Genomic DNA, 27,738 nt, shown 5'->3' with positions numbered 1-27,738 from the left:
GGACTAAATTAATGACTTTACCACTTTACAAAGATTTATTGAAAAAAGAAAAGTATAGTGATTACCTTGAAGGGTAATTAGATGTTACTTGTTTTTGTTTTTCAATACCAAAGGGGAGGCATAGCAGTGAAATGATGTCTCTAGAACCTTGGTAGCCTAACATTTTAGGAAATTTCCTTCTTTTTACTGTACAACCAAGAATCCTGATATAGTCTAAAGACTTTATTGATGGAGTAAGATGACAGTAGAGCTTCTAGGAGGAGGATGAAGGTGATCTCTAGGGCCACTCATAGCCCATATACTGCCTTGTGGGAATTAGAAGAAGGCTTTCATTCCTCTGGAAAGATGTAGCCCACACCAGAGGGTGGCTCGGTGAGCGTAGTACAAGCTGGTTTCATGCAGCCACCACCCACCCCCCAGCCCCTTGTCTGGGAGCATTTGTACAAGGCACTGCTGTAAGTGACAGACTGGGTGTCAGCCTTCTGATCTCTCTAACAAGAGAACAAGAGGCTCATGCTGCAAGATTCAGGCATCTAGATATTGCCCTCAAATTCCTGACAATAAGTCATTTTGCTTCCAGTGTGTGAACCCCGCAGCTTTCCTCACCATTCTAAGATCTCTGTCCTCCTTGGGAATGGTTGCAACCTCCTCACAGTATGGCTCCAAATAACATTGCCACATTAAAGTCTGCAAGGCAAGAATGAATACATGCTTCTTCCTTTCATCCCTCCGTTCCTTCCATCCTTCACTATTTGGTTTCCCTACTGTGTGCATGTGAAAGCGGTAGTGAATTGGACAGATGTAGCCCTTGTCCTTACAGAGTTTACAACTGGTGGAGAAATAGAAAAACAAAATTACGCAGTGAAGTGTGGTGAGTGTCATGGCAGAGGTAAGCACGGGTTGTTAGGGGAATACACAGGAGAAATATCTCACCTAAACTTGGGAGTCAGGGAAGTCTTCTGAGAAGAAGTTCCATCTAAGTTGACACTAAGAGATAAATAGGACTTTTCTGAGCAAAAAAAGTGTGTGGAGGAACAGATGTTGGGGAAGGTAGGAATAGCAGGAAAGAGTGGCCAAGAATGAGAGAACACTGTGTGTAAGATTTAGTGGCAAGGACTTCCCTGGTGGCGCAGTGGTTGAGAGTCCGCCTGCCGATGCAGGGGACATGGGTTCGTGCCCCAGTCCAGGAAGATCCCACATGTCGTGGAGCAGCTGGGCCTGTGAGCCATGGCCACTGAGCCTGCGCGTCCGGAGCCTGTGCTCCACAACGGGAGAGGCCACAGCAGTGAGAGGCCTGCGTACCGCAAAAAAAAAAAAAAAAAGATTTAGTGGCAAGAAGATCCCAGCCCTTTGGAAAAGTTGTGTCCATATGGAGCCCATCCTTCTACTGTCTTTCACTTCCTTCCTGAATTTCCCTCTCACTCCCCAGTATCCTTGGCCTTGTCCAGGTGTCCCAATTCCAATCTTTGTTTTTAGGCGCTGACTCTATCCAACCAGGCCAGGAAGCAGTACACCATTGGAGAAACAGTGAACCTGATGTCTGTGGACGCCCAGAAGCTCATGGACGTGACCAACTTCATCCACCTGCTGTGGTCAAATGTTCTACAGATTTCCTTGTCCATCTACTTCCTGTGGGCAGAGTTGGGACCCTCAGTCTTAGCAGGTGTTGGGGTGATGGTGCTCCTAATCCCAATTAATGGGGTAATTGCCACCAAGAATAGGGCTATTCAGGTAAAGAAACAGTCACTGGGGACATGTTTATGTTCTTCAAAGTCTAAAGTCTTTTATTTCCTCTATTCTGACTTGTGATTGGAGTTTGAGCAACGCAAAGCTGGTAGAAGACTTGCCACTGTCTCAGATGAGCTTGGCTTTATCTTCCCTTTTCATCTTCTCACCACTCTTAGGGTTTATATACTCTGTCTTGATTCATGTTCCTCATTGGAAAGAGAAGAGCTGCCCAGGGACCCTGCATGTAACTCTTACACCCTGCTCCACTGGGCTGTTCTTAGCACAGTGATTATTGGCCCTGTTTCTCCATCATAGTAATGCAAACCAGCCACACAGAGCAGTCACATGAGCAACCCAAACTTTAGGCCTAAATCCTGGCAATCAACCCTGCTACCACCAGGTAGCAGGGCTCCATGTGGACAGTTGTTAGCTATGCCGGAAATCATATTTTGGATGGGTGAACTCAGTGGCGTATGTCATTTAGTCCATTTGTTTTGCATTCATTTAGTTGCAAATATTTTAAAAATATTTTTTGTATATCCTATTTTGGGGGGAACACAGCAGCAAATTAGACAAGGCTCTTGCTCTTGTGGAACTTACGTTCTACTTGGGGTGGAGATTCAGGCCATAAACAAGTAAAAGCAAAGAAGGAAAATGTCAGTTATGATAAGTACTATGCAGAGAATTCAACAGGGTGATATGCTAGTGAGTGGGTGGGTGGCAGTGTTAGGTTATGGGATCAGGAATGACCTCTGTGAGGAGGGGACATTGAGCTGAGCTCTGGACAACACCAACCTGAATGTGAAGGAGGAAGCCATGGAAAAAACAACCTAGGAGGAGGGCACAGTCTGGCCAAGGCTGTTCAGGTTCAGAAAGAAGGTGGGTGTGGCAGGGGTGGGGAGGCAAGGAGGAGAGTGGGAGAGACAGCCCATCACTGGGCACCTCAAGTTCTCACCAAATGACAGCCACAAGCACCACTGAGATTTAGTATCTGCAGCAAATCTGGACCCTCTCACATGGAAGTGTGTTCTGTGTTTGTTTCACTTTTTCCTGGCAGGTTAAAAATATGAAGTATAAAGACAACCGTTTAAAGATCATGAATGAGGTTCTCAGTGGGATCAAGGTAAGAAGCTGAGTGTAGGTGACTCTCTGGGCACAATGACGGCAACATTGGGTTCTTGGGCTTAACAAACTTGCTAGAGGTTGTGGACTTCTGCTTCTGGGCCTGTGATGTGTCCCATGACTTCTGATTCATTAGCCCGGAAGTCTCCTGTTTCTTGTCCTGGTACTCCTCTCAGGACCTCTTTTGATCATGATTTCTATTTAATTATGTTAAATGGCTTGTTTCGTTTTTGTATTTTACTGTAGAGATTGTCAAATGTGCACAAAAGTAAAAAGAATGGTTTAATGAAGCCCCATGGATTTATCACCTAGCTCCAGCAATTATCAGCATGACCTAACTTGTTTCATCTATATCCCCACTCTCCACTTCATGCCCTGCTAGACTATTTAAAATCAAATCTCAGATATTTTGTCATTTCATTTGTAAATACTGGGTATGTATTTCTAAAATAAGGACTTCATTTTTTAACATAACCACAATACCAATAGCATACCTGAAAAAAAAAAACAGTCCTTTGATACCATTAAATTTCCCCAATTACCTCATACATGTCTTTTTAATTTTATTTTATTTTACCGTTGGTTAGTTTGAATAAGGATCCAAAAACTGTCCACACATGGCATTTAGTTGACGGTGCTTTTGATCTACAGTAGTCATTTGGTCATTTTAGAGAAAACAAGTTGTCTTGTTCCAATGTTTCTTGTAAATTGGTGGTTAGATCTAGAGGCTTGAGTATATTTTGGCTTGTTTGTTTCTTGTGTTTGTTTGTTTGGGGTGGGGTTGAGGGGCAAGGATACTTTCAGAGAGTGCTTGCTTCCTAACTTAGCGATGATGAGTGTTTATGGGGTCCAGGCGTTGTCAGCCTGACTCATCCCTTATTGTGTTTCCTGCTGTTCTTTCACCCAGAGTAGTGATTTGTGGCCCCGGCAGCACATTTCAATCCCCTGGGAAGTTTGTAAACCCACTGAGGCTTGGGGCCTACTTCAAACCATTTTTTTGGACTCTCTTGGGGTGTGTGTATATATATATATATATTTTTGAAAACTCCCTAAGTGATTCTAGTATGCAGCCAAAGTTGAAACCCACTGTCATAAAGGTTTTAGCAGCCACTGATGATCATTGCCTTATTCTGTTATTTCATTAGTAGTTGCAAAAGGGTGATGTTTTAATTCCATTATTCCTTTGCCATTGCTTAGCTGGAATTGTGTAATGAAGAATGATCTTTAATCAGCTAGTTGGTTACCCTAAAATAAAGTTTGTACAGGATAGGCAGGATAAATACAGGCTTCTTTCCTCTATTTACTAGATTTCAAAATAATGCATTTTCATCCTTCAGAGGTGACCAATAAATTCTTTTTTAATATATACGTTGTTTTTGAATTCATGGACTTTAATATTACCGTAAACCTCTTGAAAATGAAACAGAGGCCCCTTTGAACATCCTGCTAATTCTCCACACAGAGCTCTATATGCCTTCTTGCCAACGTGGCAAAATGAAAACATAGACCTGGTTTCGGGTCTCAGCTCTACCACTCGCTAGGATGGTGACTTTGGGCAAGTTACTTAGTCTCTCTCAACCTGTTTCCTTATTGTTAAAATGGATGCAGTAATTCTGTTAGAGTAGGTGGCTACCTCTTCCTGGTTTGCCCAGAACTTTCTGGGTTTAGCACTGAAAGCCCCATATCCTGGGCAACCTTTAATCCCAGGCAAAGTGGGACAGTTGGTCACACTTAGGACTAAGTAAGATAATGTATATAAAACGTTGTATACCTAGTAAGTTGTCAACAAATACAAGTTACCTTTCTGTAATCACACTTTATAATCTGAATTTCTACTTCCCCAATTTTGGGGAGCATATCCTGAAACATGGGTGGATGGTATGCACCTGATGTCCTTTTGGGGCACCAGTGTAAGCTGTGCTGTTTTCTATCCTATTAGATCCTGAAATATTTTGCCTGGGAACCTTCATTCCAAAACCAAGTCCACGACCTTCGTAAGAAAGAGCTCAGGAACCTGCTGACGTTTGGGCAGTTGCAGTCTGTGATGATATTTCTCTTGTACTTAACTCCGGTGCTGGTGAGTGACAGGAGTCAGTGGGCTGGGTCAGCTTTCTGGAGAAGAAGGTCTGTTTAGATAGACTGCCTGCACCTGTAGGCCTGACCCTGAAATCCAGGGGCTCATCAAGTCCTCATGCTGCTATTCCTACCTCATGTCCCCAAATCTAGTTTCACCCTTGTGCACAATTTGGTGGTCTTGCCGCCCAGAACAAGTTTCCAGGGGGTTCAGCATGAATGTGGTATCCAGGCATGGTCTGCGTGGGAAGGCTTCTCATCTTCTTGGGGAGGCCGCGTGGGTCTGTAGCGGAAGGAACACTGATAACAGGAGCCAGGAGACTCGAGCTCTGGTCCCAGCAATGCCATTAGTTGACTTTATGACCTCAGGCAAGATATTTCCTCCTCTTCTGGGCTCAGGGTTTCTCATCTGTAACATGGGAGGGTTGAGATAATCCCTAAGACTCCTTCAACTGTGATACAGTACTGTGTTCCTGAGACTTAGAGCAAGGCTGCTTGATCCCTTTTAGGAATAAATCACTGATGGCTTTGCTTTTCCAGGTGTCTGTGATCACGTTTTCCGTTTACGTCCTGGTGGATAGCAGTAATATTCTGGATGCAGAAAAGGCCTTCACCTCCATCACCCTCTTCAATATCCTGCGCTTTCCCATGAGCATGCTTCCCATGATAGTCTCCACCATGCTCCAGGTAGGTAGGAACTCTCACTGCTAACTGATTAGCTCGGGTTAAAAGCCTTAGAGTCCAGAATGACTGGTCTGTCATACCTCATTTCTAGCTTCTGCTGGTGAACCTTCAATTAGAGAGATATTTTTGGTCTCTGGAGACCAACAGTTTGATTTAGTAAAGTCACAAGCTCATTGAGCCCCAGTTTTTCTGACTGTAAACTGAGGATAATCATCCCAGTCTCGTCCATCTCCTTGTGAGGTATTTATGGAGCATATGGGAAACATGGCACAAAAGGAGAGAAAAGGCTTCTCTTTGGATGAAGCCACATACATGGTGGTAAAACCAAATGCAACCTGGGAGCCTCAAGGTGTCAGAAAATGGGCCATAGGGAGTGTTTGGATCCTGAAAACTGAGCACAGTCACTGAGATAGACCAGGTACCAGACCTCAGGAGGACGTTCACAGGGCAGGTGGCAGACTGGTGAGGCAGCCAGGATGACAAAGTGTGGCGACCTGCATTCATCCTGGAGGTGGCTGGCTTCGGACCGCTCAGGCCATAGGAATGACTGGGGTTTAGGAAAAGACCTCTCCTGGTACTGGAGGGTGTTAAGGAAGGCTGATAGATTTGGCTGATAAATAACATGCTCTTTTTAGATTCAGATAGTTTATCGCATAGAGAGCAAAAGCAGGATCAGCAGTGGTGACAGCTCCCTGCATGACAAAGGGGCCCTGACCATGGCATGTGGGCAGTGAGGCACCGTATGGGTCATGGACTCAGTTAAAGAAGAACATGCCAGGGGCCCAGTTACCAGAACCAGACAGAAGTTTTGTCTTAGAAGAAGGCAGAAGACAGTTTCTGGAACTAGGTCCAAAGAGAGCAGTAGAACTGACCTCCCCCCACACCACAGTGAGTTTTCTGAGGGGCTGAAATAGAGCATCTTAATTTCCCTCTGTTCAGAGTGGGCTGGCCCCCAGGGCTGAGGTGTGGCTGAATCACGCTGGGGAGGGGGGCTGAGGGTAGGGGGCCAGAGGTTCCAGGTGTGGCAAATAGCAAATCATGGGCAAGAAGCTTGGCAGGTTGGCTATCTGCTTCCACATCCAAGGCTGATGCTGGAGTCAAACTCCTCTACTTGTGCTTGTCACTGAGGTTTTTTTTATCCTTTATGTCCTTCTCTAGGCCAGTGTTTCCGTAGAACGGCTAGAGAAATATTTGGGAGGGGATGACTTGGACACATCTGCCATTCGACATGACTGCAATTTTGGTAAGTGAATTTGGAAGTTGCATCCCATATATATTCACAGTGCTGGCACCAGTACTTTGCAGCAAGAAACTGATGGAAAGGGAAAGCTAGGGGACTTACCTTGCACCTATATTTGCACAGTATCCATACCATTATTACTTAAATTATGCTTTCATTTAGAACAGATTGCTTAGCCAGATTGCCAAGCTAAGCTGGGGCAGCTATTCTGAGGATAAGCAGGGAATCCTGCAAAGGATCTAGAAAACAAGTCAGAATGGAGCCAAGCATGTGGAATTGGGAAGACAGGCTGGAGTGAAAGAACACACAAGTTCTAAAGGTTTAAGGACTGGGGGGCATCATAGCCAGAAGGAGCAGTGGGTCTGGAATCCAGGGCAGGGAATGGCTGAGTTTATATTCAGAAGTGGAATTTATACGGGACTAGGCAACAGAGGGCCTGGGAATGTACCCAGACTGTCTGTAGATCAAGAATCTGGGCTACCAACAGGCTTGGGACTCCTAAGTAAAAAAAGGACACCGTATGCAGGCAACTCTTGGTATCATCCCGGGACCTTTCATTTGCCTCTTGTCAGCTCAGGAGTCAGCACCTGACAGAGGCAATCTTGGGCTCTGCTGGAGGAAGCAGTGAGGGACACCTGAAGACTGAGAAAGGGCAGACAGACATGTGGGGACCTACATCTGACTTAAAGAGGGGACTTTTTCTCAACAGACAAAGCTGTGCAGTTTTCTGAGGCATCCTTTACCTGGGACCACAATTCGGAAGTCACAATCCAAGAGTGAGTTGCCTCCTTTTCCTCTTGCTGTTTTTTAGGATTCTCCTTGCCAGTCTTGTTATTGAAAAATTCCATGTAATATAATACATGGGGAAACGAGCTATGTGCATGTGTTCAGTTAGAGACTAGTGCAGGCTAAACTCTTGGAGGGATGAACTGACAGCAAAGATCCTGAGCCCCTGTCCCTGTAACTACATCTGCTACCCTGCTTTCCTACTGTGGGACAGTGCGCGTCCAGCTGAGAGCCTATGAAGACATTTATTCTCCAGACTGGATGGAGGTAGTGCAGGGTTGGCAGGTAGCCTAGGTCTCTGGGTATGGTAGTGGATACACACAAGAACCTGAACTCAATTTAAGTTCATTTATTCACTTAAGAATAGTAATCAAGAAAAATCTGCCTTCTTTGCCCAGAGTGGTTGTTGGGAGCTGCCTCTATAATCAACTTCAGATCTGGAATTTTTCATCTACATAACCCATTCTCACATTCCCCTGCCTTAAGCCAACCCTTTCTTGCCACATTGCTGCATGTAATGTGTTCCTTAAGCACTGTATGTACTGGTACGGCCAACTCAGCCACTGAGCACAGCACCACAGAGCACACCGGGAGCCCAAGCAGGCCAGATATTTTCTTCACAACTGAGTATACCTGATCATCTCCCTGCTACACCCAGAACTTTCCACATTTCTCTCCTATTTCTAGATCCTTTAACATGGACTCTGGAGCTTGCCCAGCATGTGTCAGGCAAGAAGCCCCACCTCTGAACCTTCCCAACCTGAAAGCCTCACTTTGCAGAGAGTAGAGTGGACATAGCTCCCACTTTGCTAGTAGGATAAGTCTGGAAGGAGTCCAGCTCAAGGGGCAGGTTCAGAAAGCCTGTGAACAAGTTCCCCATGTTCCTAATGTTCTAGGGACTCAAATAATAGGGCCAGAACAGAGAGTTTCCAGGAGCCTGGCCCAGTGTGGGCCCCTCCCCAGTCAGACTCAGCCAGATCTCCGGGGGAGGGGAGCAGGGAATCTGTGCTTTCAGCAAGTGTTTTATTGAATGGTTATTCTCATTGAATGGCCAACTTTGGGATACATTAATCTTGTCCAACCCCATTAGTTTAGAAACGAGAGTCCAGGAGAAGTGGCCCTCCAAGATCACACAGCTCGGCAGTGGCAGAGTTGGGACTTGAACCAATAGGGTCTTGTTCAGTGGTACCACGTTGGTTCTAAAATAATTTTTCCAGTGGAAACTCACATTTGGCACAAACAACTTATATATGAAGACTTACTCTCGAAACTCTTAGAGCAGAAAAAAAATCATTAGAGAAATACTTTGGAGTATTGTATATGCAAGACAAATTTTCCAATCTTGAGGGAAAATCTCCTAATAATCAGACTTCCTATGGAGCGTCTGAGAAGTGGCTTGAACTTCTCCTGAATAACACCCCTCCACACGCCCTTCTCTTTCAAGTGCACTTCTGTCTTTCAGCGTGAACCTAGACATTATGCCAGGCCAACTGGTGGCTGTGGTGGGCACTGTGGGCTCTGGGAAATCCTCCTTGATGTCAGCCATGCTGGGAGAAATGGAAAATGTCCACGGGCACATCACGGTCAAGGTGAGAAGGAATGCCAAGGAGAAGACTTCTGACACTCAAATGTGGTCTCTTGGCGCTGCCTTCTCATTGGGAGAATGAACTAGAATCTGATAACTACTCCTGTCATGTTGCTGTAGGTGAGGTCGTGGAGAAATGGTAGATTCTTTGCCCCACCCCACATATATAATCATACTCTGGGGTAGATTCTAAAAACCTGCATTTTTAATGAGCTCCCCAGGTGATTCTCATATGCATACTAAAGTTTGAAAACTTGAACAGAGATGTCTTCTATCAAAGTATAGGTAATTCTATATCTGTGTTTCTGAAAACCTCACGTTCTGCGAAACTGTACAATAAAAATAATAGGACCTGGGGGAAAGAGTTGCAACAGATCATTAAAAACATATGTAACTTTGTAAACAGGGTAGCAACAAAAACAACAACAGCGATAACAATTAAAACAGTAGCACTGGGCTTCCCTGGTGGCGCAGTGGTTGAGAGTCCGCCTGCCGATGCAGGGGACGCGGGTTCGTGCCCCGGTCCGCGAAGATCCCGCATGCCGCGGAGCGGCTGGGTCCGTGAGCCATGGCCGCTGAGCCTGCGCGTCCGGAGCCTGTGCTCCGCAACGGGAGAGGCCACGACAGTGAGAGGCCCGCGTACCGCAAAAAACAAACAAAAAAAAACAGTAGCACTGTAAAATCTACACTGACAATTACACCCAGCTTCACAATTAGTTCTGGGCCTCTCACCTCTTCTTTTGAGAGCTGGGATTTTTTTTTTTTTTTTTGGCGGTACGCGGGCCTCTCACTGTCGTGGCCTCTCCCGTTGCGGAGCACAGGCTCCGGACGCGCAGGCTCAGCGGCCATGGCTCACGGACCCAGCCGCTCCGCGGCATGCGGGATCTTCGCGGACCGGGGCACGAACCCGCGTCCCCTGCACCGGCAGGCGGACTCTCAACCACTGCGCCACCAGGGAAGCCCGAGAGCTGGGTGTTTGAGGGCACTTGCTTCCGTACAAAAACATGACATAGAGTATAGATGTCGTCAATTATAATTTTTTTAAATAGAGAAGAAATGTTTTCATGGCATCTCCATCAGTACTCTCAGCTTCCCCAGAGAGCTAAATTTAGGGGAAATTACAGGTATTTGGAATCATTTAACCAGCCACTACTCGCACCAAAAAGAGGCACGTCTATAGATTTTTAGCTTTTCTTAAGATCTTCATATATTGCTAAGCCTTTCTTCTTAATTATAAGAAAGCTTGCCCCTAATTGCTTTACACTGACATGCTTGGAAAAATTTTAAGAACCAACACTTCTTCCACATTATACTGACATTATTCCCTGATTTACTGATTACTAATGAGATAATTTGCATTAAATAAACATGCAGTATAGCAGAGCAGACTCTACAGATTTAACTCTGCCTCCTAACTCCTTTCAAGAAGCTTTTTCTTGCTAACTCATAACTGGGTTTGTCCCACAGGTGTTTATCAGGCTCCATCTCTCATTTGACACGATCTGTTTTGTGCATCAGTCTGGTACCCAAATTTCAATCTCTTAGTTCTTGCTTCCTAAGATGTTGTCTACACCATTCCCCCATCGGTGTTGGCCCTCTGTTGGTCCTAGTAAACTCTTTGGGGTCTGACTAAAAGCCTGTTCTAGAAGCAGCACGTGCAGTCATCCTCCACTTTTTGGATCATGGCTAGAGAGTGATAGTCCAAAAAAGGAGACTGCAAATGACGCATAGGATATTGAATCTTTCTCCCTGGATGGTGCAATAAATACATGCACCTTTATAAATATCAATTGCTCAGTCAGCCTGACATTTTTAAAAAATCTACATTCCATTTGTTCCTCCCAACTCCTGCCACCCCCTCCTTCAACACTGCATTTCCAGAGGAACAAAACTGTCATATGGTCTGACCCTTCCCATCCTAGGGCACTGTAGCCTATGTCCCGCAGCAGTCCTGGATCCAGAACGGCACCATAAAGGACAACATCCTTTTTGGGTCAGAGTTGGATGAAAAGAAATACCAGCAAGTTCTGGAGGCCTGTGCCCTCTTCCCCGACTTGGAAGTGCTGCCTGGGGGAGATCTGGCTGAGATTGGAGAGAAGGTACTTGGGACACCAAGGGGCCTTGAAGGGTGAAGAAATAATGAAGGAAAAGAGTAAGGGTGATGAAGAAGTACATGACAGTAAAATAGTTGATCAATTTTGATGGTCAAGCCTGGAACAAACACCAGAAAACATGAGTTTGCACAATATTTTGTGCAAATAACTCAGAAATTTAAAATTTTGTACCTAGAAGCAAATATAGGAACTGTGTAACCTAAAGGAGAGATGATGAGGCTAGGACCTGAGAGGTTAACTAAGAAGCAGCTGACCCAAATTTGACCTCACAGGTGGAGGGCCAGAGGCAGACCAGAGCCTAGTTGTCCTGACTCTACTTCTGTATACCAGTGAGGACCAGAGTATGGTTCTAATAATCTGCTTTGAACACATAGAAATTTAGAGTATATTATTTTCTCATGTTGTCAAATGCCTTTCTTAAAAATTAATTTTTAATGACTGTTTTGAATTATATGAATATAGTATAATTTGTTTAGAAATCCCTGATTACTACATATTTGGGATGTTTTTATACTCTTTCCCCATTACTAAACATGAATATAGCAGTTTTTGGGGGAAAGATCTTGAGATGTTAGAAGACTAGTGAAGATATAGCTCTAGAAAGATTTTGTTCATTAATTCAGCATATTTTTATTGAGTACCTACTATGTGCCACACACTATTTTAAGTGCTGGAGTTACATCCACAAACAGAGGAAATCTACCCTGATATAGCTCTACATTCTCATGGGGAAGAAGCAACAACAACAACAAAATAAGTAAATTATATGATATAAAATGGTAAGTTGGCCATGCTTTTAATTATTGGGCCTAAAGTTATTTATTTGAATCAAAGATATTTATTTGTATAAAGGAACTTGTGTTACTGAACTGAACTTGGGTCTGGCTGCCCACCACACAGCACAGCCAATCTACTGACGTTGCGTTGTGGTGAATGAAAGTACAGTGTTTATTGCAGGGCCCAGCAAGGAGAATCGTCAGCTCATGCTCAAAAGACCCAAACCCCTCAATAGCTTTCAGGGAATGTTTTTTTTATTATTATTTTAAAATATTTTAAAATTATTATTTTTAAATATTTTAAATATTTATGTATTTATTGGCTGTGTTGGGTGTTAGTTGTGGCATGTGTGATCTTTTGTTGTGGCGCATGGGCTCTTCACCTCGTTGTGGTGCGTGTGCAGGCTTCTCTCTAGTTGCGGCATATGGGATCCAGAGCATATGAGCTCTGTAATTGTGGCACATGGGCTCTTTAGCTGTGGCACATGGGCTTAATTTTCCCGCAGCATGTGGGATCTTAGTTCCCCAAACAAGGATCGAACTGGTGTCCCCTGCATTGCAATAGAAGCTTTTTTTTCTTTTAACATCTTTATTGCAGTATAATTGCTTTACAATGGTGTGTTACTTTCTGCTTTATAACAAAGAGAATCAGCTATACATACACATCTATCCCCATATCTCCTCCCTCATGCATCTCCCTCCCACCCTCCCTATCCCAGCCTTCTAGGTGGTCACAAAGCACTGAGCTGATGTGGCTGTTTCCCACTAGCTATCTATTTTACATTCGGTAGTGTATATATGTCCATACCACTCTCTAACTTCGTCCCAGCTTACTTTCGCCCTCCCCGTGTCCTCAAGTTCATTCTTTATGTCTGCGTCTTTATTCCTATCCTGCCCCTATGTTCTTCAGAACCACTTGTTTTAGATTCCATATATATGTGTTACCATACGGTATTTGTTTTTCTCTTTCTGACTTACTTCACTCAGTATGACAGACTCTAGGTCCATCCACCTCACTACAAATAACTCAATTTCGTTATTTTATGGCTGAGTAATATTCCATTGTATATATGTGCCACATCTTCTTTATCCATTCATCTGTCGATGGACACTTAGGTTGCTTCCACGTCGTGGCTATTGTAAATAAAGCTGCAATGAATATTGTGGTACATGACTCTTTTTGAATTATGGTTTTCTCAGGGTATATGCCCAGTAGTGGGATTGCTGGGTCATATGGTAGTTCTATTTTTATTTATTTATTTTTTAACATCTTTATTGGGGTATAATTGCTTTACAATGTTGTGTTAGTTTTTGCTTTATAACACAGTGAATCAGTTATACATATGTTCCCATATCTCTTCCCTCTTGCGTCTCCCTCCCTCCCACCCCTCCAGGCGGTCACAAAGCACCGAGCTGATAACCCTGTGCCATGTGTCTGCTTCCCACTAGCTATCTACCTTACGTTTGTTAGTGTATATATGTCCATGCCTCTCTCTCGCCCTGTCAGAGCTCACCCTTCTCCCTCCCCATATCCTCAAGTCCGTTCTCCAGTAGATCTGGGTCTTTATTCCTGTCTTATCCCTAGGTTCTTCATGACATTTTTTTCTTAAATTCCATATATATGTGTTAGCATATGGTATTTGTCTTTCTCTTTCTGACTTACTTCACTCTGTATGACAGACTCTAGGTCTTTCCACCTCATTACAAATAGCTCAATTTCGTTTCTTTTTATGGCTGAGTAATATTCCATTGTATATATGTGCCACATCTTCTTTATCCATTCATCCGATGATGGGCACTTAGGTTGTTTCCATCTCCAGGCTATTGTAAATAGAGCTGCAATGAACATTTTGGTACATGACTTTTTGAATTATGGCTTTCTCAGCGTATATGCCCAGTAGTGGGATTGCTGGGTCATATGGTAGTTCTATTTGTAGTTTTTTAAGGAACCTCCATACTGTTCTCCATAGTGGCTGAACCAATTCACATTCCCACCAGCAGTGCAAGAGTGTTCCCTTTTCTCCACACCCTCTCCAGCATTTATTGTTTCTAAATTTTTTGATGATGGCCATTCTGACTGGTGTGAGATGATATCTCATTGTAGTTTTGATTTGCATTTCTCTAATGATTAATGATGTTGAGCGTTCTTTCATGTGTTTGTTGGCAGTCTGTATATCTTCTTTGGAGAAATGTCTATCTAGGTCTTCTGCCCATTTTTGGATTGGGTTGTTTGTTTTTTTGTTATTGAGCTGCATGAGCTGCTTGTAAATTTTGGAGATTAGTCCTTTGTCAGTTGCTTCATTTGCAAATATTTTCTCGCATCCTGAGGGTTGTCTTTTGGTCTTGTTTATGGTTTCCCTTGCTGTGCAAAAGCTTTCAAGTTTCACTAGGTCCCATTTGTTTATTTTTGGTTTTATTTCCATTTCTCTAGGAGGTGGGTCAAAAAGGTTCTTGCTGTGATTTATGTCATAGAGTGTTCTGTTCTATGTTTTCCTCTAAGAGTTTGATAGCTTCTAGCCTTACATTTAGGTCATAAATCCATTTTGAGTTTATTTTTATGTATGGTGTTAGGGAGTGTTCTAATCTCATACTTTTACATGTACCTGTCCAGTTTTGCCAGCACCACTTATTGAAGAGGCTGTCCTTTCTCCACTGTACATTCCTGCCTCCTTTATCAAAGATAAGGTGACCATATGTGTGTGGGTGTATCTCTGGGCTTTCTATTCTGTTCCATTGATGTATATTTCTGTTTTTGTGCCAGTACCATACTGTCTTGATTACTGTAGCTTTGTAGTATAGTCTGAAGTCAGGGAGCCTGATTCCTCTGGCTCCATTTTTCATTCTCAAGATTGCTTTGGCTATTCGGGGTCTTTTGTGTTTCCATACAAATTGTGAAATTTTTTGTTCTAGTTCTGTGAAAAATGCCAGTGGTAGTTTGATAGGGATTGCATTGAATCTGTAGATTGCTTTGGGTAGTAGAGTCATTTTCACAATGTTGATTCTTCCAATCTAAGAACATGGTATATCTCTCCATCTATTTGTATCATCTTTAATTTCTTTCATCAGTGTCTTATAATTTTCTGCATACAGGTCTTTTGTCTCCTTAGGTAGGTTTATTCCTAGATATTTTATTCTTTTTATTGCAATGGTAAATGGGAGTGTTTTCTTAATTTCACTTTCAGATTTTTCATCATTAGTGTATAGGAACGCGTGAGATTTCTGTGCATTAATTTTGTATCCTGCTACTTTACCAAATTCAGTGATTAGCTCTAGTAGTTTTCTGGTAGCATCTTTAGGATTCTCTATGTATAGTATCATGTTATCTGCAAACAGTGACAGCTTTACTTCTTCTTTTCCGATTTGGATTCCTTTTATTTCTTTTTCTTCTCTGATTGCTGTGGCTAAAACTTCCAAAACTATGTTGAATATTAGTGGTGAGAGTGGACAACCTTGTCTTGTTCCTGATCTTAGTGGAAATGCTTTCAGTTTTTCACCATTGAGGATGATGTTGGCTGTGGGTTTGTCATATATGGCCTTTATTATGTTGAGGAAAGTTCCCTCTATGCCTACTTTCTGCAGGGTTTTTATCATAAATGGGTGTTGAATTTTGTCGAAAGCTTTCTCTGCATCTATTGAGATGATCATATGGTTTTTCTGCTTCAATTTGTTAATATGGTGTATCACGTTGGTTGATTTGCGTATATTGAAGAATCCTTGCATTCCTGGAATAAACCCCACTTGATCATGGCGTATGATCCTTTTAATGTGCTGTTGGATTCTGTTTGATAGTATTTTGTTGAGGTTTTTCGCATCTATGTTCATCAGTGATATCAGCCTGTAGTTTTCTTTCTTTGTGACATCTTTGTCTGGTTTTGGTATCAGGGTGATGGTGGCCTTGTAGAATGAGTTTGGGAGTGTTCCTCCCTCTGTTATATTTTGGAAGAGTTTGAGAAGGATAGGTGTTAGCTCTTCTCTAAAGGTTTGAAAGAATTCGCCTGTGAAGCCATCTGGTCCTGGGCTTTTGTTTATTGGAAGATTTTTAATCACAGTTTCAATTTCAGTGCTTGTGATCAGTCTGTTCATATTTTCTATTTCTTCCTGATTCAGTCTTGGTGGGTTGTGCCTTTCTAAGAATTTGTCCATATTATTGGCATATAGTTACTTATAGCAGTTTCTCATGATCCTTTGTATTTCTGCAGTGTCATTTGTTACTTCTCCTTTTTCATTTCTAATTCTATTGATTTGAGTCTTCACCCTTTTTTTCTTGATGAGTCTGGCTAATGGTTTATCAATTTTGTTTATCTTCTCAAAGAACCAGCTTTTAGTTTTATTGATCTTTGCTATCGTTTCCTTCATTTCTTTTTCATTTATTTCTGATCTGATCTTTATGATTTCTTTCCTTCTGCTAACTTTGGGGTTCTTTTGTTGTTCTTTCTCTAATTGCTTTAGGTGCAAGGTTAGGTTGTTTACTCGAGAGTTTCCTGTTTCTTAAGGTAGGATTGTATTGGTATAAACTTCCCTCTTAGAACTGCTTTTGCTGCATCCCATAGGTTTTGGGTCGTTGTGTCTCCATTGTCATTTGTTTCTAGGTATTTTTTGATTTCCTCTTTGATTTCTTCAGTGATCACTCGTTATTAAGTAGTGTATTGTTTAGTCTCCATGTGTTTGTATTTTTTACAGATCTTTTCCTGAAATTGATATCTAGTCTCATAGCGTTGTGGTCGGAAAGGATACTTGGTACAATTTCAATTTTCTTAAATTTACCAAGGCTTGATTTGTGACCCAAGATATGATCTATCCTGGAGAATGTTCCATGAGCACTTGAGAAAAATATGTATTCCTTTGTTTTTGGATGGAATGTTCTATAAATATCAATTAAGTCCATCTTGTTTAATGTATCTTTTAAAGCTTGTGTTTCCTTATTTATTTCATTTTGGATGATCTGTCCATTGGTGAAAGTGGGGTGTTAAAGTCTCCTACTATGAATGTGTTACTGTCGATTTCCCCTTTTATGGCTGTTAGTATTTGCCTTATGTATTGAGGTGCTCCTATGTTGGGTGCATAAATATTTACAATTGTTATATCATCTTCTTGGATCGATCCCTTGATCATTATGTAGTGTCCCTCTTTGTCTCTTGTAATAGTCTTTATTTTAAAGTCTATTTGTCTGATATGAGAATTGCTACTCCAGCTCTCTTTTGATTTCCATTTGCATGGAATATCTTTTTCCATCCCCTCACTTTCAGTCTTTATGTGTCCCTAGGTCTGCAGTGGGTCTCTTGTAGACAGCATATATATGGGTCTTGTTTTTGTATCCATTCAGCCAGTCTGTGTCTTTTGGTGGGAGCATTTAATCCATTTACATTTAAGGTAATTATTGATATGTATATTCCTATTCCCATTTTCTTAATTATTTTGGGTTTGGTATTGTAGGTCTTTTCCTTCTCTTGTGTTTCCTGCCTAGAGAAGTTCCTTTAGCATTTGTTGTAAAGCTGCTTTGGTGGTGCTGAACTCTCTCCACTTTTGCTTGTCTGTAAAGGTTTTAATTTCTCCATCAAATCTGAATGAGATCCTTGCTGGGTAGAGTAATCTTGGTTGTAGGTTTTTCTCCTTCATCACTTTAAATATGTCCTGCCACTCCCTTCTGGCTTGCAGAGTTTCTGCTGAAAGATCAGCTGTTAACCTTATCGGGATTCCCTTGTGTGTTATTTGTTGTTTTTCTCTTGCTGCTTTTAATATATTTTCTTTGTATTTAATTTTTTTGTTGTTGTATTACACTGGCAAGGAGTTGGTTTTTTGTTGTGTTGTTTTTTGTTTTGTTTTTTAATGTGGTTCATTGGTTTGTTTATTTATTTATTTTTGGCTGTGTTGGGTCTTCGTTTCTGTGCGAGGGCTTTCTCCAGTTGCAGGAAGCGGGGGCCACTCTTCATCGCAGTGTGCGGGCCTCTCACTATCTTGGCCTTTCTTGTTGCGGAGCACAGGCTCCAGACGCGCAGGCTCAGTAGTTGTGGCTCACGGGCCTAGTTGCTCCGCAGCATGTGGGATCCTCCCAGACCAGGGCTCAAACCCGTGTCTCCTGCATCGGCAGGCAGATTCTCAACCACTGCACCACCAGGGAAGCCCTGTATTTAATTTTTGATAGTTTGATTAATATGTGTCTTGGCGTGTTTCTGCTTGCATTTATCCTGTATAGGACTCTCTGTGCTTCCTGTACTTGATTAACTATTTCCTTTCCCATATTAGGGAAGTTTTCAACTATAATCTCTTCAAATATTTTCTCAGTCCCCTTCTTTTTCTCTTCTTCTTCTGGGACCCCTATTATTTGAATGTTGGTGCATTTAATGTTGTCCCAGAGGTCTCTGAGACTGTCCTCAGTTCTTTTCATTCTTTTTCTTTATTCTGCTCTGCAGTAGTTATTTCCACTATTTTATCTTCCTAGTCACTTATCCGTTCTTCTGCCTCAGTTATTCTACTATTGATCCCTTCTAGAGTATTCTTTTTGTTTTTGTTTTTGTTTTTTGCGGTACGCAGGCCTCTCACTGTTGTGGCCTCTCCCATTGCAGAGCACAGGCTCCAGACGCACAGGCTCAGCAGCCATGGCTCACGGGCCCAGCTGCTTTGCCACATGTGGGATCCTCCCAGACCAGGGCACGAACCCGTGCCCCGTGCATTGGCAGGCAGACTCTCAACCACTGCACCACCAGGGAAGCCCCCTTCTAGAGTATTTTTAATTTCATTTATTGTGTTGTTCATCGTTGCTTGTTTCCTCTTTAGTTCTTCTAGGTCCTTGTTAAATGTTTCTTGCATTTTCTCTATTCTATTTCCAAGATCTTGGATCATCTTTACTCTCATTATTCTGAACTCTTTTTCAGGTAGACTGCCTATTTCCTCTTCATTTGTTAGGTCTGGTGGGTTTTTATATTGCTCCTTCATCTGCTGTGTGTATTTCTGTCTTCTCATTTTGCTTATCTTACTCTGTTTGGGATCTCCTTTTTGCAGGCTGCAGGTTCATAGTTCCCATTGTTTTTGGTGTCTGTCCCCAGTGGCTAAAGTTGGTTCAGTGGGCTGTGTAGGCTTCCTGGTGGAGGGGACTAGTGCCTGTGTTCTGGTGGATGAGGCTGGATCTTGTCCTTCTGGTGGGCAGGTCCACGTCTGGTGGTGTGTTTTGTGGTGTCTGTGGCCTTATTATGATTTTAGGCAGCCTCTCTGCTAATGGGTGGGGTTGTGTTCCTGTCTTGCTTGTTGTTTGGCATAGGGTGTCCAGCACTGTAGCTTGCTGGTCGTTGAGTGAAGCTGGGTGTTGGTGTTGAGATGGAGATCTCTGGGAGATTTTCGCCATTTGATATTACGTGGAGCTGGGAGGTCTCTTGTGGACCAGTGTCCTGAAGTTGGCTCTCCCACGTCAGAGGCACAGCACTGACTCCTGGCTGCAGCACCAAGAGCCTTTCATCCATACGGCTCAGAGCTCAAAGACTTTGAAAGACAGCTTTGGCCTCCTGGGATCACCTCCTGCTAAGCTTTGTAAGTTCCATGTTAATCAGTTTGGTTTATCCATCTGTATCTGAGGCACAGGTTCATTGCTGCTGTTCAGGAAGGTGGATGGAAACAAGAAGAGTTCATCCAAGACTTCAGATCTGTGAAGTAAGCATGTTCTTCTTGGTGAGCTGGGATTTGACTTCAGGATATCTGACTCCAATTCCAGTACTCACGGACTAAAGGATGCCACCTCTCCTTGACATCGGAGACTTTAGGGAAATAGCTTTCTGACGTTGCATTCCAAGGTTTGGCTCCTGTAAAGAGGCATCCCCTGGAATCACTCTTATTTCTGTTACAAAAAGGGACAGCCCAATGAAAGCGATGCACAGGGCAAGGTCTGAGGAAAGGGCGCAGAAGTTCTGTGTTCTCTCTGAGCAAGCCACTCTCCCCCAGCCTCCAAGTCTTCATCTGTTTGTAGATTTTTTGATGATGGCCATTCTGACTGGTGTGAGGTGATATCACATTGCAGTTTTGATTTGCATTTCTCTCATAATTAATGATGTTGAGCATTCTTTTATGTGTTTGTTGGCAATCTGTATATCTTCTTTGGAGAAATGTCTATCTAGGTCTTCTGCCCATTTTTGGATTGGGTTGTTTGTTTTTTTGATATCGAGCTGCATGAGCTGCTTGTAAATATTGGAGATTAATCCTTTGTCAGTTGCTTCGTTTGCAAATATTTTCTCCCATTCTGAGGGTTGTCTTTTCGTCTTGTTTATGGTTTCCTTTGTTGTGCAAAAGCTTTTAAGTTTCATTAGGTCCCATTTGTTTATTTTTGTTTTTATTTCCATTTCTCTAGGAGGTGGGTCAAAAAGGATCTTGCTGTGATTTATGTCATAGAGTGTTCTGCCTGTTTTCCTCTAAGAGTTTTATAGTGTCTGGCCTTACATTTAGGTCTTTCATCCATTTTGAGTTTATTTTTGTGTATGGTGTTAGGAGGTGTTCTAATTTCATTCTTTTACATGTAGCTGTCCAGTTTTCCCAGCACCACTTATTGAAGAAGCTATCTTTTCTCCATTGTATATTCTTGCCTCCTTTATCAAAAATAAGATGACCATATGTGCGTGGGTTTATCTCTGGGCTTTCTATCCTGTTCCATTGATCTATATTTCTGTTTTTGTGTCGGTACCATACTGTCTTGATTACTGTAGATTTGTAGTATAGTTTGAAGTCAGGAAGCCTGATTTCTCCGGCTCCGTTTTTCCTTCTCAAGATTGCTTTGGCTCTTTGGGGTCTTTTGAGTTTCTGTACAAATTGTGAAATTTTTTCTTCTAATTCTGTGAAAAATGCCATTGGTAGTTTGGTAGGGATTGCATTGAATCTGTAGATTGCTTGGGGTAGTATAGTCATTTTCACAATGTTGATTCTTCCAATCCAAGAACACAGTATATCTCTCCATCTGCTTATATCATCTTTAATTTCTTTCATCAGTGTCTTATAGTTTTCTTCATGCAGGTCTTTTGTCTCCTTAAGTAGGTTTATTTCTAGCTATTTTATTCTTTTTGTTGCAATGGTAAATGGGAGTGTTTCCTTAATTTCTTTTTCCTATTTTTCATCATTAGTGTATAGGAATGCAAGATATTTCTGTGTAATAATTTTGTATCCTGCTACTTTATGAAATTCATTGATTAGCTCTAGTAGTTTTCTGTATCATCTTTAGGAGTCTTTATGTATAGTATCATGTCATCTGCAAGCAGTGACAGCTTCACTTCTTTTCTGATTTGGATTCCTTTTATTTCTTTTTCTTCTCTGATTGCTGTGGCTAAAACTTCCAAAACTATGTTGAATATTAGTGGTGAGAGTGGACAGCCTTGTCTTGTTCCTGATCTTAGAGGAAATGGTTTCAGCTTTTCACCATTGAGAATGATGTTGGCTGTAGGTTTGTTATATATGGCCTGTATTATGTTGACGTAAGTTCCCTCTATGCCTACTTTCTGAAGGGTTTTTATCATAAATGGGTGTTGAATTTAGTCGAAAGCTTTTTCTACATCTATTGAGATGATCATATGGTTTTTCTCCTTCAGTTTGTTAATATGGTTTGCCACATTGATTGATTTACATATATTGAAGTATTCTTGCATTCCTTGGATAAACCCCACTTGATCATGGTGTATGATCCTTTTAATGTGCTGCTGGATTCTGTTTGATAGTATTTTGTTGAGGATTTTCGCATCTGTGTTCATCAATGACATCAGCCTGTAGTTTTCTTTCTTTGTGACATCTTTGTCTGGTTTTGGTATCAGGGTGATGGTGGCCTCGTAGAATGAGTTTGGGAGTATTCTTCCCTCTGCTATATTTTGGAAGAGTTTGAGAAGGATAGGTGTTAACTCCTTTCTAAATGTTTGATAGAATTTGCCTGTTAATCCATCTGGTCCTGGACTTCTGTTTGTTGGAAGATTTTTAATTACAGTTTCAATTTCAGTGCTTGTGATCAGTCTGTTTATATTTTCTATTTCTTCCTGGTTCAGTCTCAGGAAGTTGTGCTTTTCTAAGAATTTGTCCATTTCCAGGTTGCCCATTTTATTGGCATATAGTTACTTATAGCAGTTTCTCATGATCCTTTGTATTTCTGCAGTGTCAGTTGTTACTTCTCCTTTTTCATTTCTGATTCTATTGATTTGAGTCTTCTCCCTTTTTTTCTTGATGAGTCTGGCTAATGGTTTATCAATTTTGTTTATCTTCTCAAAAAACCAGCTTTTAGTTCTATTGATCTTTGCTATTATTTCCTTCATTTCTTTTTATTTCTGATCTGATCTTTGATTTCTTTCCTTCTGCTAACTTTGAGGGTTTTCTTGTTCTTCTTTCCCTAATTGCTTTAGGTATAAGGTTAGGTTGTTTATTTGAGATGTTTCTTGTTTCTTGAGGTAGGGCTGTATTGCTATAAACTTCCCTCTTAGAACTGCTCTTGCTGCATCCCATAGGTTTTGAGTCATCGTGTTTTCATTGTCATTTGTTTCTAGGTATTTTTTGATTTCCTCTTTGATTTCTTCAGTGATCTCTTGGTTATTTAGTAGTGTATTGTTTAGCCTCCATGTGTTTGTATTTCTACAGATTTTTTCCTGTAATTGATATCTAGTCTCATAGCATTGTGGTCAGAAAAGATACCTGATACGATTTCAATTTTCTTAAATTTACCAAGGCTTGATTTGTGACCCAAGATATGATCTATCCTGGAGAATGTTCCATGAGCACTTGAGAAGAAAGTGTATTCTGTTGTTTTTGGATGGAAAGTCCTATAAATATCAATTAAGTCCATCTTGTTTAATGTATCTTTTAAAGCTTGTGTTTCCTTATTTCTTTTCATGTTGGATGATCTGTCCATTGGTGAAAGTGGGGTGTTAAAGTCCCCTACTATGAATGTGTTACTGTCTATTTCCCCTTTTACGGCTGTTAGCAGTTGCCTTATGTATTGAGGTCCTCCTATGTTGGGTACATAAATATTTACAATTGTTATATCTTCTTCTTGGATCGATTCCGTGATCATTATGTAGTGTCCTTCTTTGTCTCTTGTAATAGTCTTTATTTTAAAGTCTATTTGTCTGATATGAGAATTGCTACTCCAGCTCTCTTTTGATTTCCATTTGCATGGAATATCTTTTTCCATCCCCTCACTTTTTTTTTTTTGAATATCTTTATTGGAGTATAGTTGCTCTACAATGGTATGGTAGTTTCTGCTTTATAACAAAGTGAATCAGCTATACATATACATATATGCCCATATCTCCTCCCTCTTGTGTCTCCCTCCCACCCTCCCTATCCCACCCCTCTAGGTGGTCACAAAGCACCAAGCTGATCTCCCTGTGCTATGTGGCTGCTTTCCACTAGCTATCAATTTTACATTTGGTAGTGTGTATATGTCCATGCCACTCTCTCACTTTGTCACAGCTTACCCTTCTCTCTCCCTGTGTCCTCAAGTCCATTCTCTATGTCTGCATCTTTATTTGTGTCCTGCCCCTTGGTTCTTCAAAACCATTTTTTTTAGATTCCATATTTATGTGTTAGCATATGGTATTTGTTTTTCTCTTTCTGACTTGCTTCACTCTATATGAGAGACTCTAGGTCCATCCACCTCACTACAAATAACTCAATTTCGTTTCTTTTTATGGCTGAGTAATATTCCATTGTATATGTGTGCCACATCTTTTTTTATTTTTGTTTTATTTGTTTATTTAACAGCTTTATTTGGGTATAATTGCTTTACAGTGGTGTGTTAGTTTCTGCTTTATAACAAAGTGAATCAATTTTAGATATACATATGTTCCCATATCTCTTCTCTCTTGCATCTCCCTCCCTCCCACCCTCCCTATCCCACCCCTCCAGGTGGTCACAAAGCACCAAGCTGATTTCCCTGTGCTATGTGGCTGCTTTCCACTAGCTATCAGTTTTACATTTGGTAGTGTATATATGTCCATGCCACTCTCTCACTTTGTCACAGCTTACCCTTCCCCCTCCCCGTGTCCTCAAGTCCATTCTCTATGTCTGCATCTTTATTTGTGTTCTGTCCCTAGGTTCTTCAGAACCATTGTTTTTAGATTTCATATATATGTGTTAGCATATGGTATTTGTTTTTCTTTTTCTGACTTACTTCACTCTGTATGACAGACTCTAGGTCCATCCACCTCAATACAAATAACTGAATTTTGTTTCTTTTTATGGCTGAGTAATATTCCATTGTATATATGTACCACATCTTCTTTATCCATTCGTCTGTCGATGGACACTTAGATTGCTTCCATGTCCTGGTTATTGTAAATAGTGCTGCAATGAACATTGTCATCCCCTCACTTTTAGTCTGTATGTGTCCCTAGGTCTGAAGTGGGTCTCTTGTAGACAGCATATATATGGGTCTTGTTTTTGTATCCATTCAGCCAGTCTCTGACTTTTGATTGGAGCATTTAATCCATTTACATTTAAGGTAGTTATCGATATGCATGTCCCTATTACCATTTACTTAATTGTTTTGGGTTTGTTATTGTAGGTCTTTTCCTTCTCTTGTGTTTCCTGCGTAGATAAGTTCCTTTAGCATTTGTTGTAAAGCTGGTTTGGTGGTGCTAAATTCTCTTAGCTTTTGCTTGTCTGTAAATGTTTTAATTTCTCGGTCGAATCTGAATGTTATCCTTGCCAGGTAGAGTAATCTTGGTTGTAGGTTTTTTCCCCTTCATCACTTTAAATATGTCCTGCCACTCCCTTTTGGCTTGCAGAGTTTCTGCTGAAAGATCAGCTGTTAACCTTATGGAGATTCCCTTGTATGTTATTTGTTGCTTTTCCCTTGCTGCTTTTAATATTTTTTCTTTGTATTTAAGTTTGATAGTTTGATTAATATGTGTCTTGGCATGTTTCTCCTTGGATTTATCTTGTATGGGACTCTCTGCACTTCCTGGACTTGATTGACTATTTCCTTTCCCATATTAGGAAAATTTTCAAGTATAATCTCTTCAAATATTTTCTCGGTCCCTTTTTTTTCTTCTTCTGAGACCCCTATAATTCGAATGTTGGTGTGTTTAATGTTGGCAAGACAGATTCTTAACCACTGGACCACCAGGGAATTCCCCAGGAATGGTTTTAAAAGGCAACATTTGGGGTGAGGGTTGCAGCTTGTAGACTTCCTTCTGATTGGTTGGTGGTAAAGTGGCAGGGTGATGTTTCAGGAATCTTAATCATCAACCTTCTGGTTCCAAACAGTCTGGGGCTAAGTGCTTGTGGTCAACATGTAGTAACCATCCTCCACCTGGGTTAGAATCTTAGTTTCTGTAGAATAGTTCAATAATATGCATCTAATTGTTACATATACCCGTTGAAGAGGAGGTAGGACTCTGTTTTATAGTTGAACTATTGTTTCTTGACTGCTTTTCCTTTGTTTCTGCATTCCCTCACTTCCCTAGTTAGTAACGGCTTGAGTCTGCTCCTTGGAACTCAGGGAAGGCCTAGGAGACTAAAGTTTTTTTCTACAAATAAGAAAGGGGGGACACAGGGGTTTTTGTACACAGGAGGGCCCTCCAGTGTCCTGCTTGGTTTCAATCCCCCCTTTCCTTTTATACTCCCTTGAGGGGAACAGGTATGGGAGAAGAAAGGTCATGAAGTTTTGGGTAGAGATGTTAATCATAGATTCAGCAGAGGAATCTATGCAGAGGAATTTTAGTGGGACTCAGTTTCAGTACTTAATAGAAATTATTTTCTTCTTCAGGGTATAAATCTCAGTGGGGGTCAGAAGCAGCGGATCAGCCTGGCCAGAGCTACCTATCAAAATTCAGACATCTATATTCTGGATGACCCCCTATCTGCTGTGGATGCTCATGTGGGAAAACATATTTTTAATAAGGTCTTGGGTCCCAATGGCCTGTTGAAAGGCAAGGTGAGAAATTATTTAAAGTGATGAAGACGTGAGGAGGGGAACACATCTCCTAGGACTGCTGGGTACTGAAGCAGATTTCCTTATTTACCTTCCCCCTGGGCTGCTGGGGAGATACAGTGTCAGACTGGTCCCCCAGGAGATGATTTGGTGAGGGCTCCCATCTTGAGATCATAGCTTATGTGGGAACTGGCTAATTTGAGTCTTATTCTCTGGCTCCAACATTGAGCCTTTTAGGATGATTAATTATGATAAAAAGTCCTTTGAGATCTGTGGTATAATAAGAACTATATTTGGTCTTTTTCACTAGGTCCTGGCACAGAGCTCCTAACCCTTAGAATTTCCTGAGTGATACTAAGAATGTCTTTTGTTATTCACAATGAGCCCCTTTAGATCACACCTGAGTTTATGCTAATGAGTGACTTATGGAGGGGCCCCTAGATAGCCTCTGGACAAGGCTGTTCCTCAGAAAGACCAAGTGATGGGAGGATTGGAACTTTCAGCCCCACATACCAATTTCTGGGGAGAGGAGGATGGGCTTGAGACTGTGTTATAAAAATTCTTGAATAAGGAGATTCAGAGAGCTTCTAGATTGCTGAGAACATTAAGGTGCTGGGAAGGTGGCACACCTGGTGAGAGATGGAAATTCTGCACAAGCACCCCACCCCCGAAACCTTACCCTATGCATCTCTTCCATTTCACTGTTCCTGAGTTGTATCCTTTGTAATAAACTGGTAAACAGTAAGTAAAGTATTTTCCTGGCGTCTATGAGCCATTCTGGCAAATTATCAGACCTGAGGAGGGGGCCATGGAAATCCTCAATTTACAGCTAGTTGGTCAGAAGTATGGGTGGGATCCAAGACTTTCGGCTAGCATTAGAAGTCAGGGCAGTCTTGTGGGCTCTGGGTAGCTGTGGGTTTCTGGGTAGCTGGTGTCAGAATTGAACTGTTGGACACTCAGAATCGGTTGGTGTCAGAAAACATGCCAGAGGACCCAACAATTTACCTTGCTGGGACACAGGTCATCCTGCAAGTATTAGAGCTCTACTCTAAGAAGGCACTTTCCTGGAACTCTTGCAGGATGTTGGAGCACTATGCCTGGAAAGGATGACTCAATCTGAATATAGAAATAAGCCTATATGTTTTGGGTATTCATTATGTCGCAGGCCTGTGCCAAGCACTTTGATTGCATTGTCTCATTTGATTCTTGCAATGCCCCTGTGAGATAGTACAGATAAAGTGGCCAGAGCAAGTCACTGGAGCTGGTCATAGGCTTTCCTTACCATAGGCAAGTTAGCACAGTAGGCTGAATGCGAGAGGGGCTGACAGAGCCCAGCGCCCCTTGAGGGTTTGAGTATGCTTCTCACCAGTAGCAAGTCTAGTGTGAGGGCTGTCAGCACTCCATCTGTGTTTGGCCTTTTCCCTTCAAGGTTTTTTGAATGCTGCCAGTCAGAGGGTGGCAGGGTTGACTGGGCTGCTGTCCCACTGAGGCCTTTTGCCTCTCTCTTGGGTCAGTGAGTCCACAGGAACTCACTCTCCCTCCTATGCCTGGTCCTGACTTCTGTCCATAAGGCTAATTGGCTCCATTCATTCATGAACTGAATACCCACCCTGGGCCTGGTTCATTGCAAAGACTGGGCGCACTGATGAAAAGGTCTCATCCCTGCTCTCAAGTAACTTACAATCGAATTGGTAGACAAACCAAAAAGCAAGCAATAATATTATAATACAAGAATCATTTTTAATGGC

At 41.8% G+C, this 27,738-nt stretch overlaps 1 protein-coding gene across 1 annotated transcript in view; it reads left to right on the top strand.

Moving 5' to 3' along the window:
- The window catches only part of ABCC2 (ATP binding cassette subfamily C member 2), a 66,930-nt gene that overhangs the window by 17,196 nt on the left and 21,996 nt on the right, over nt 1-27,738 (top strand). The window contains exons 9-17 of the mRNA XM_033841898.2: nt 1,477-1,731; nt 2,786-2,851; nt 4,790-4,927; nt 5,464-5,610; nt 6,766-6,850; nt 7,557-7,623; nt 9,096-9,222; nt 11,141-11,317; nt 25,826-25,993. Of these exons, the coding sequence (XP_033697789.1) occupies nt 1,477-1,731; nt 2,786-2,851; nt 4,790-4,927; nt 5,464-5,610; nt 6,766-6,850; nt 7,557-7,623; nt 9,096-9,222; nt 11,141-11,317; nt 25,826-25,993 (1,230 nt within the window). The remainder of the gene's footprint in view (nt 1-1,476; nt 1,732-2,785; nt 2,852-4,789; nt 4,928-5,463; nt 5,611-6,765; nt 6,851-7,556; nt 7,624-9,095; nt 9,223-11,140; nt 11,318-25,825; nt 25,994-27,738) is intronic.

This window comes from Tursiops truncatus, chromosome 16 (assembly GCF_011762595.2).
Source record: "Tursiops truncatus isolate mTurTru1 chromosome 16, mTurTru1.mat.Y, whole genome shotgun sequence".
NCBI lineage: Eukaryota > Metazoa > Chordata > Mammalia > Artiodactyla > Delphinidae > Tursiops > Tursiops truncatus.
The sequence above is the reverse complement of the archived record's forward strand: the minus strand, read 5'-3'. Positions and strand labels throughout refer to the sequence as shown.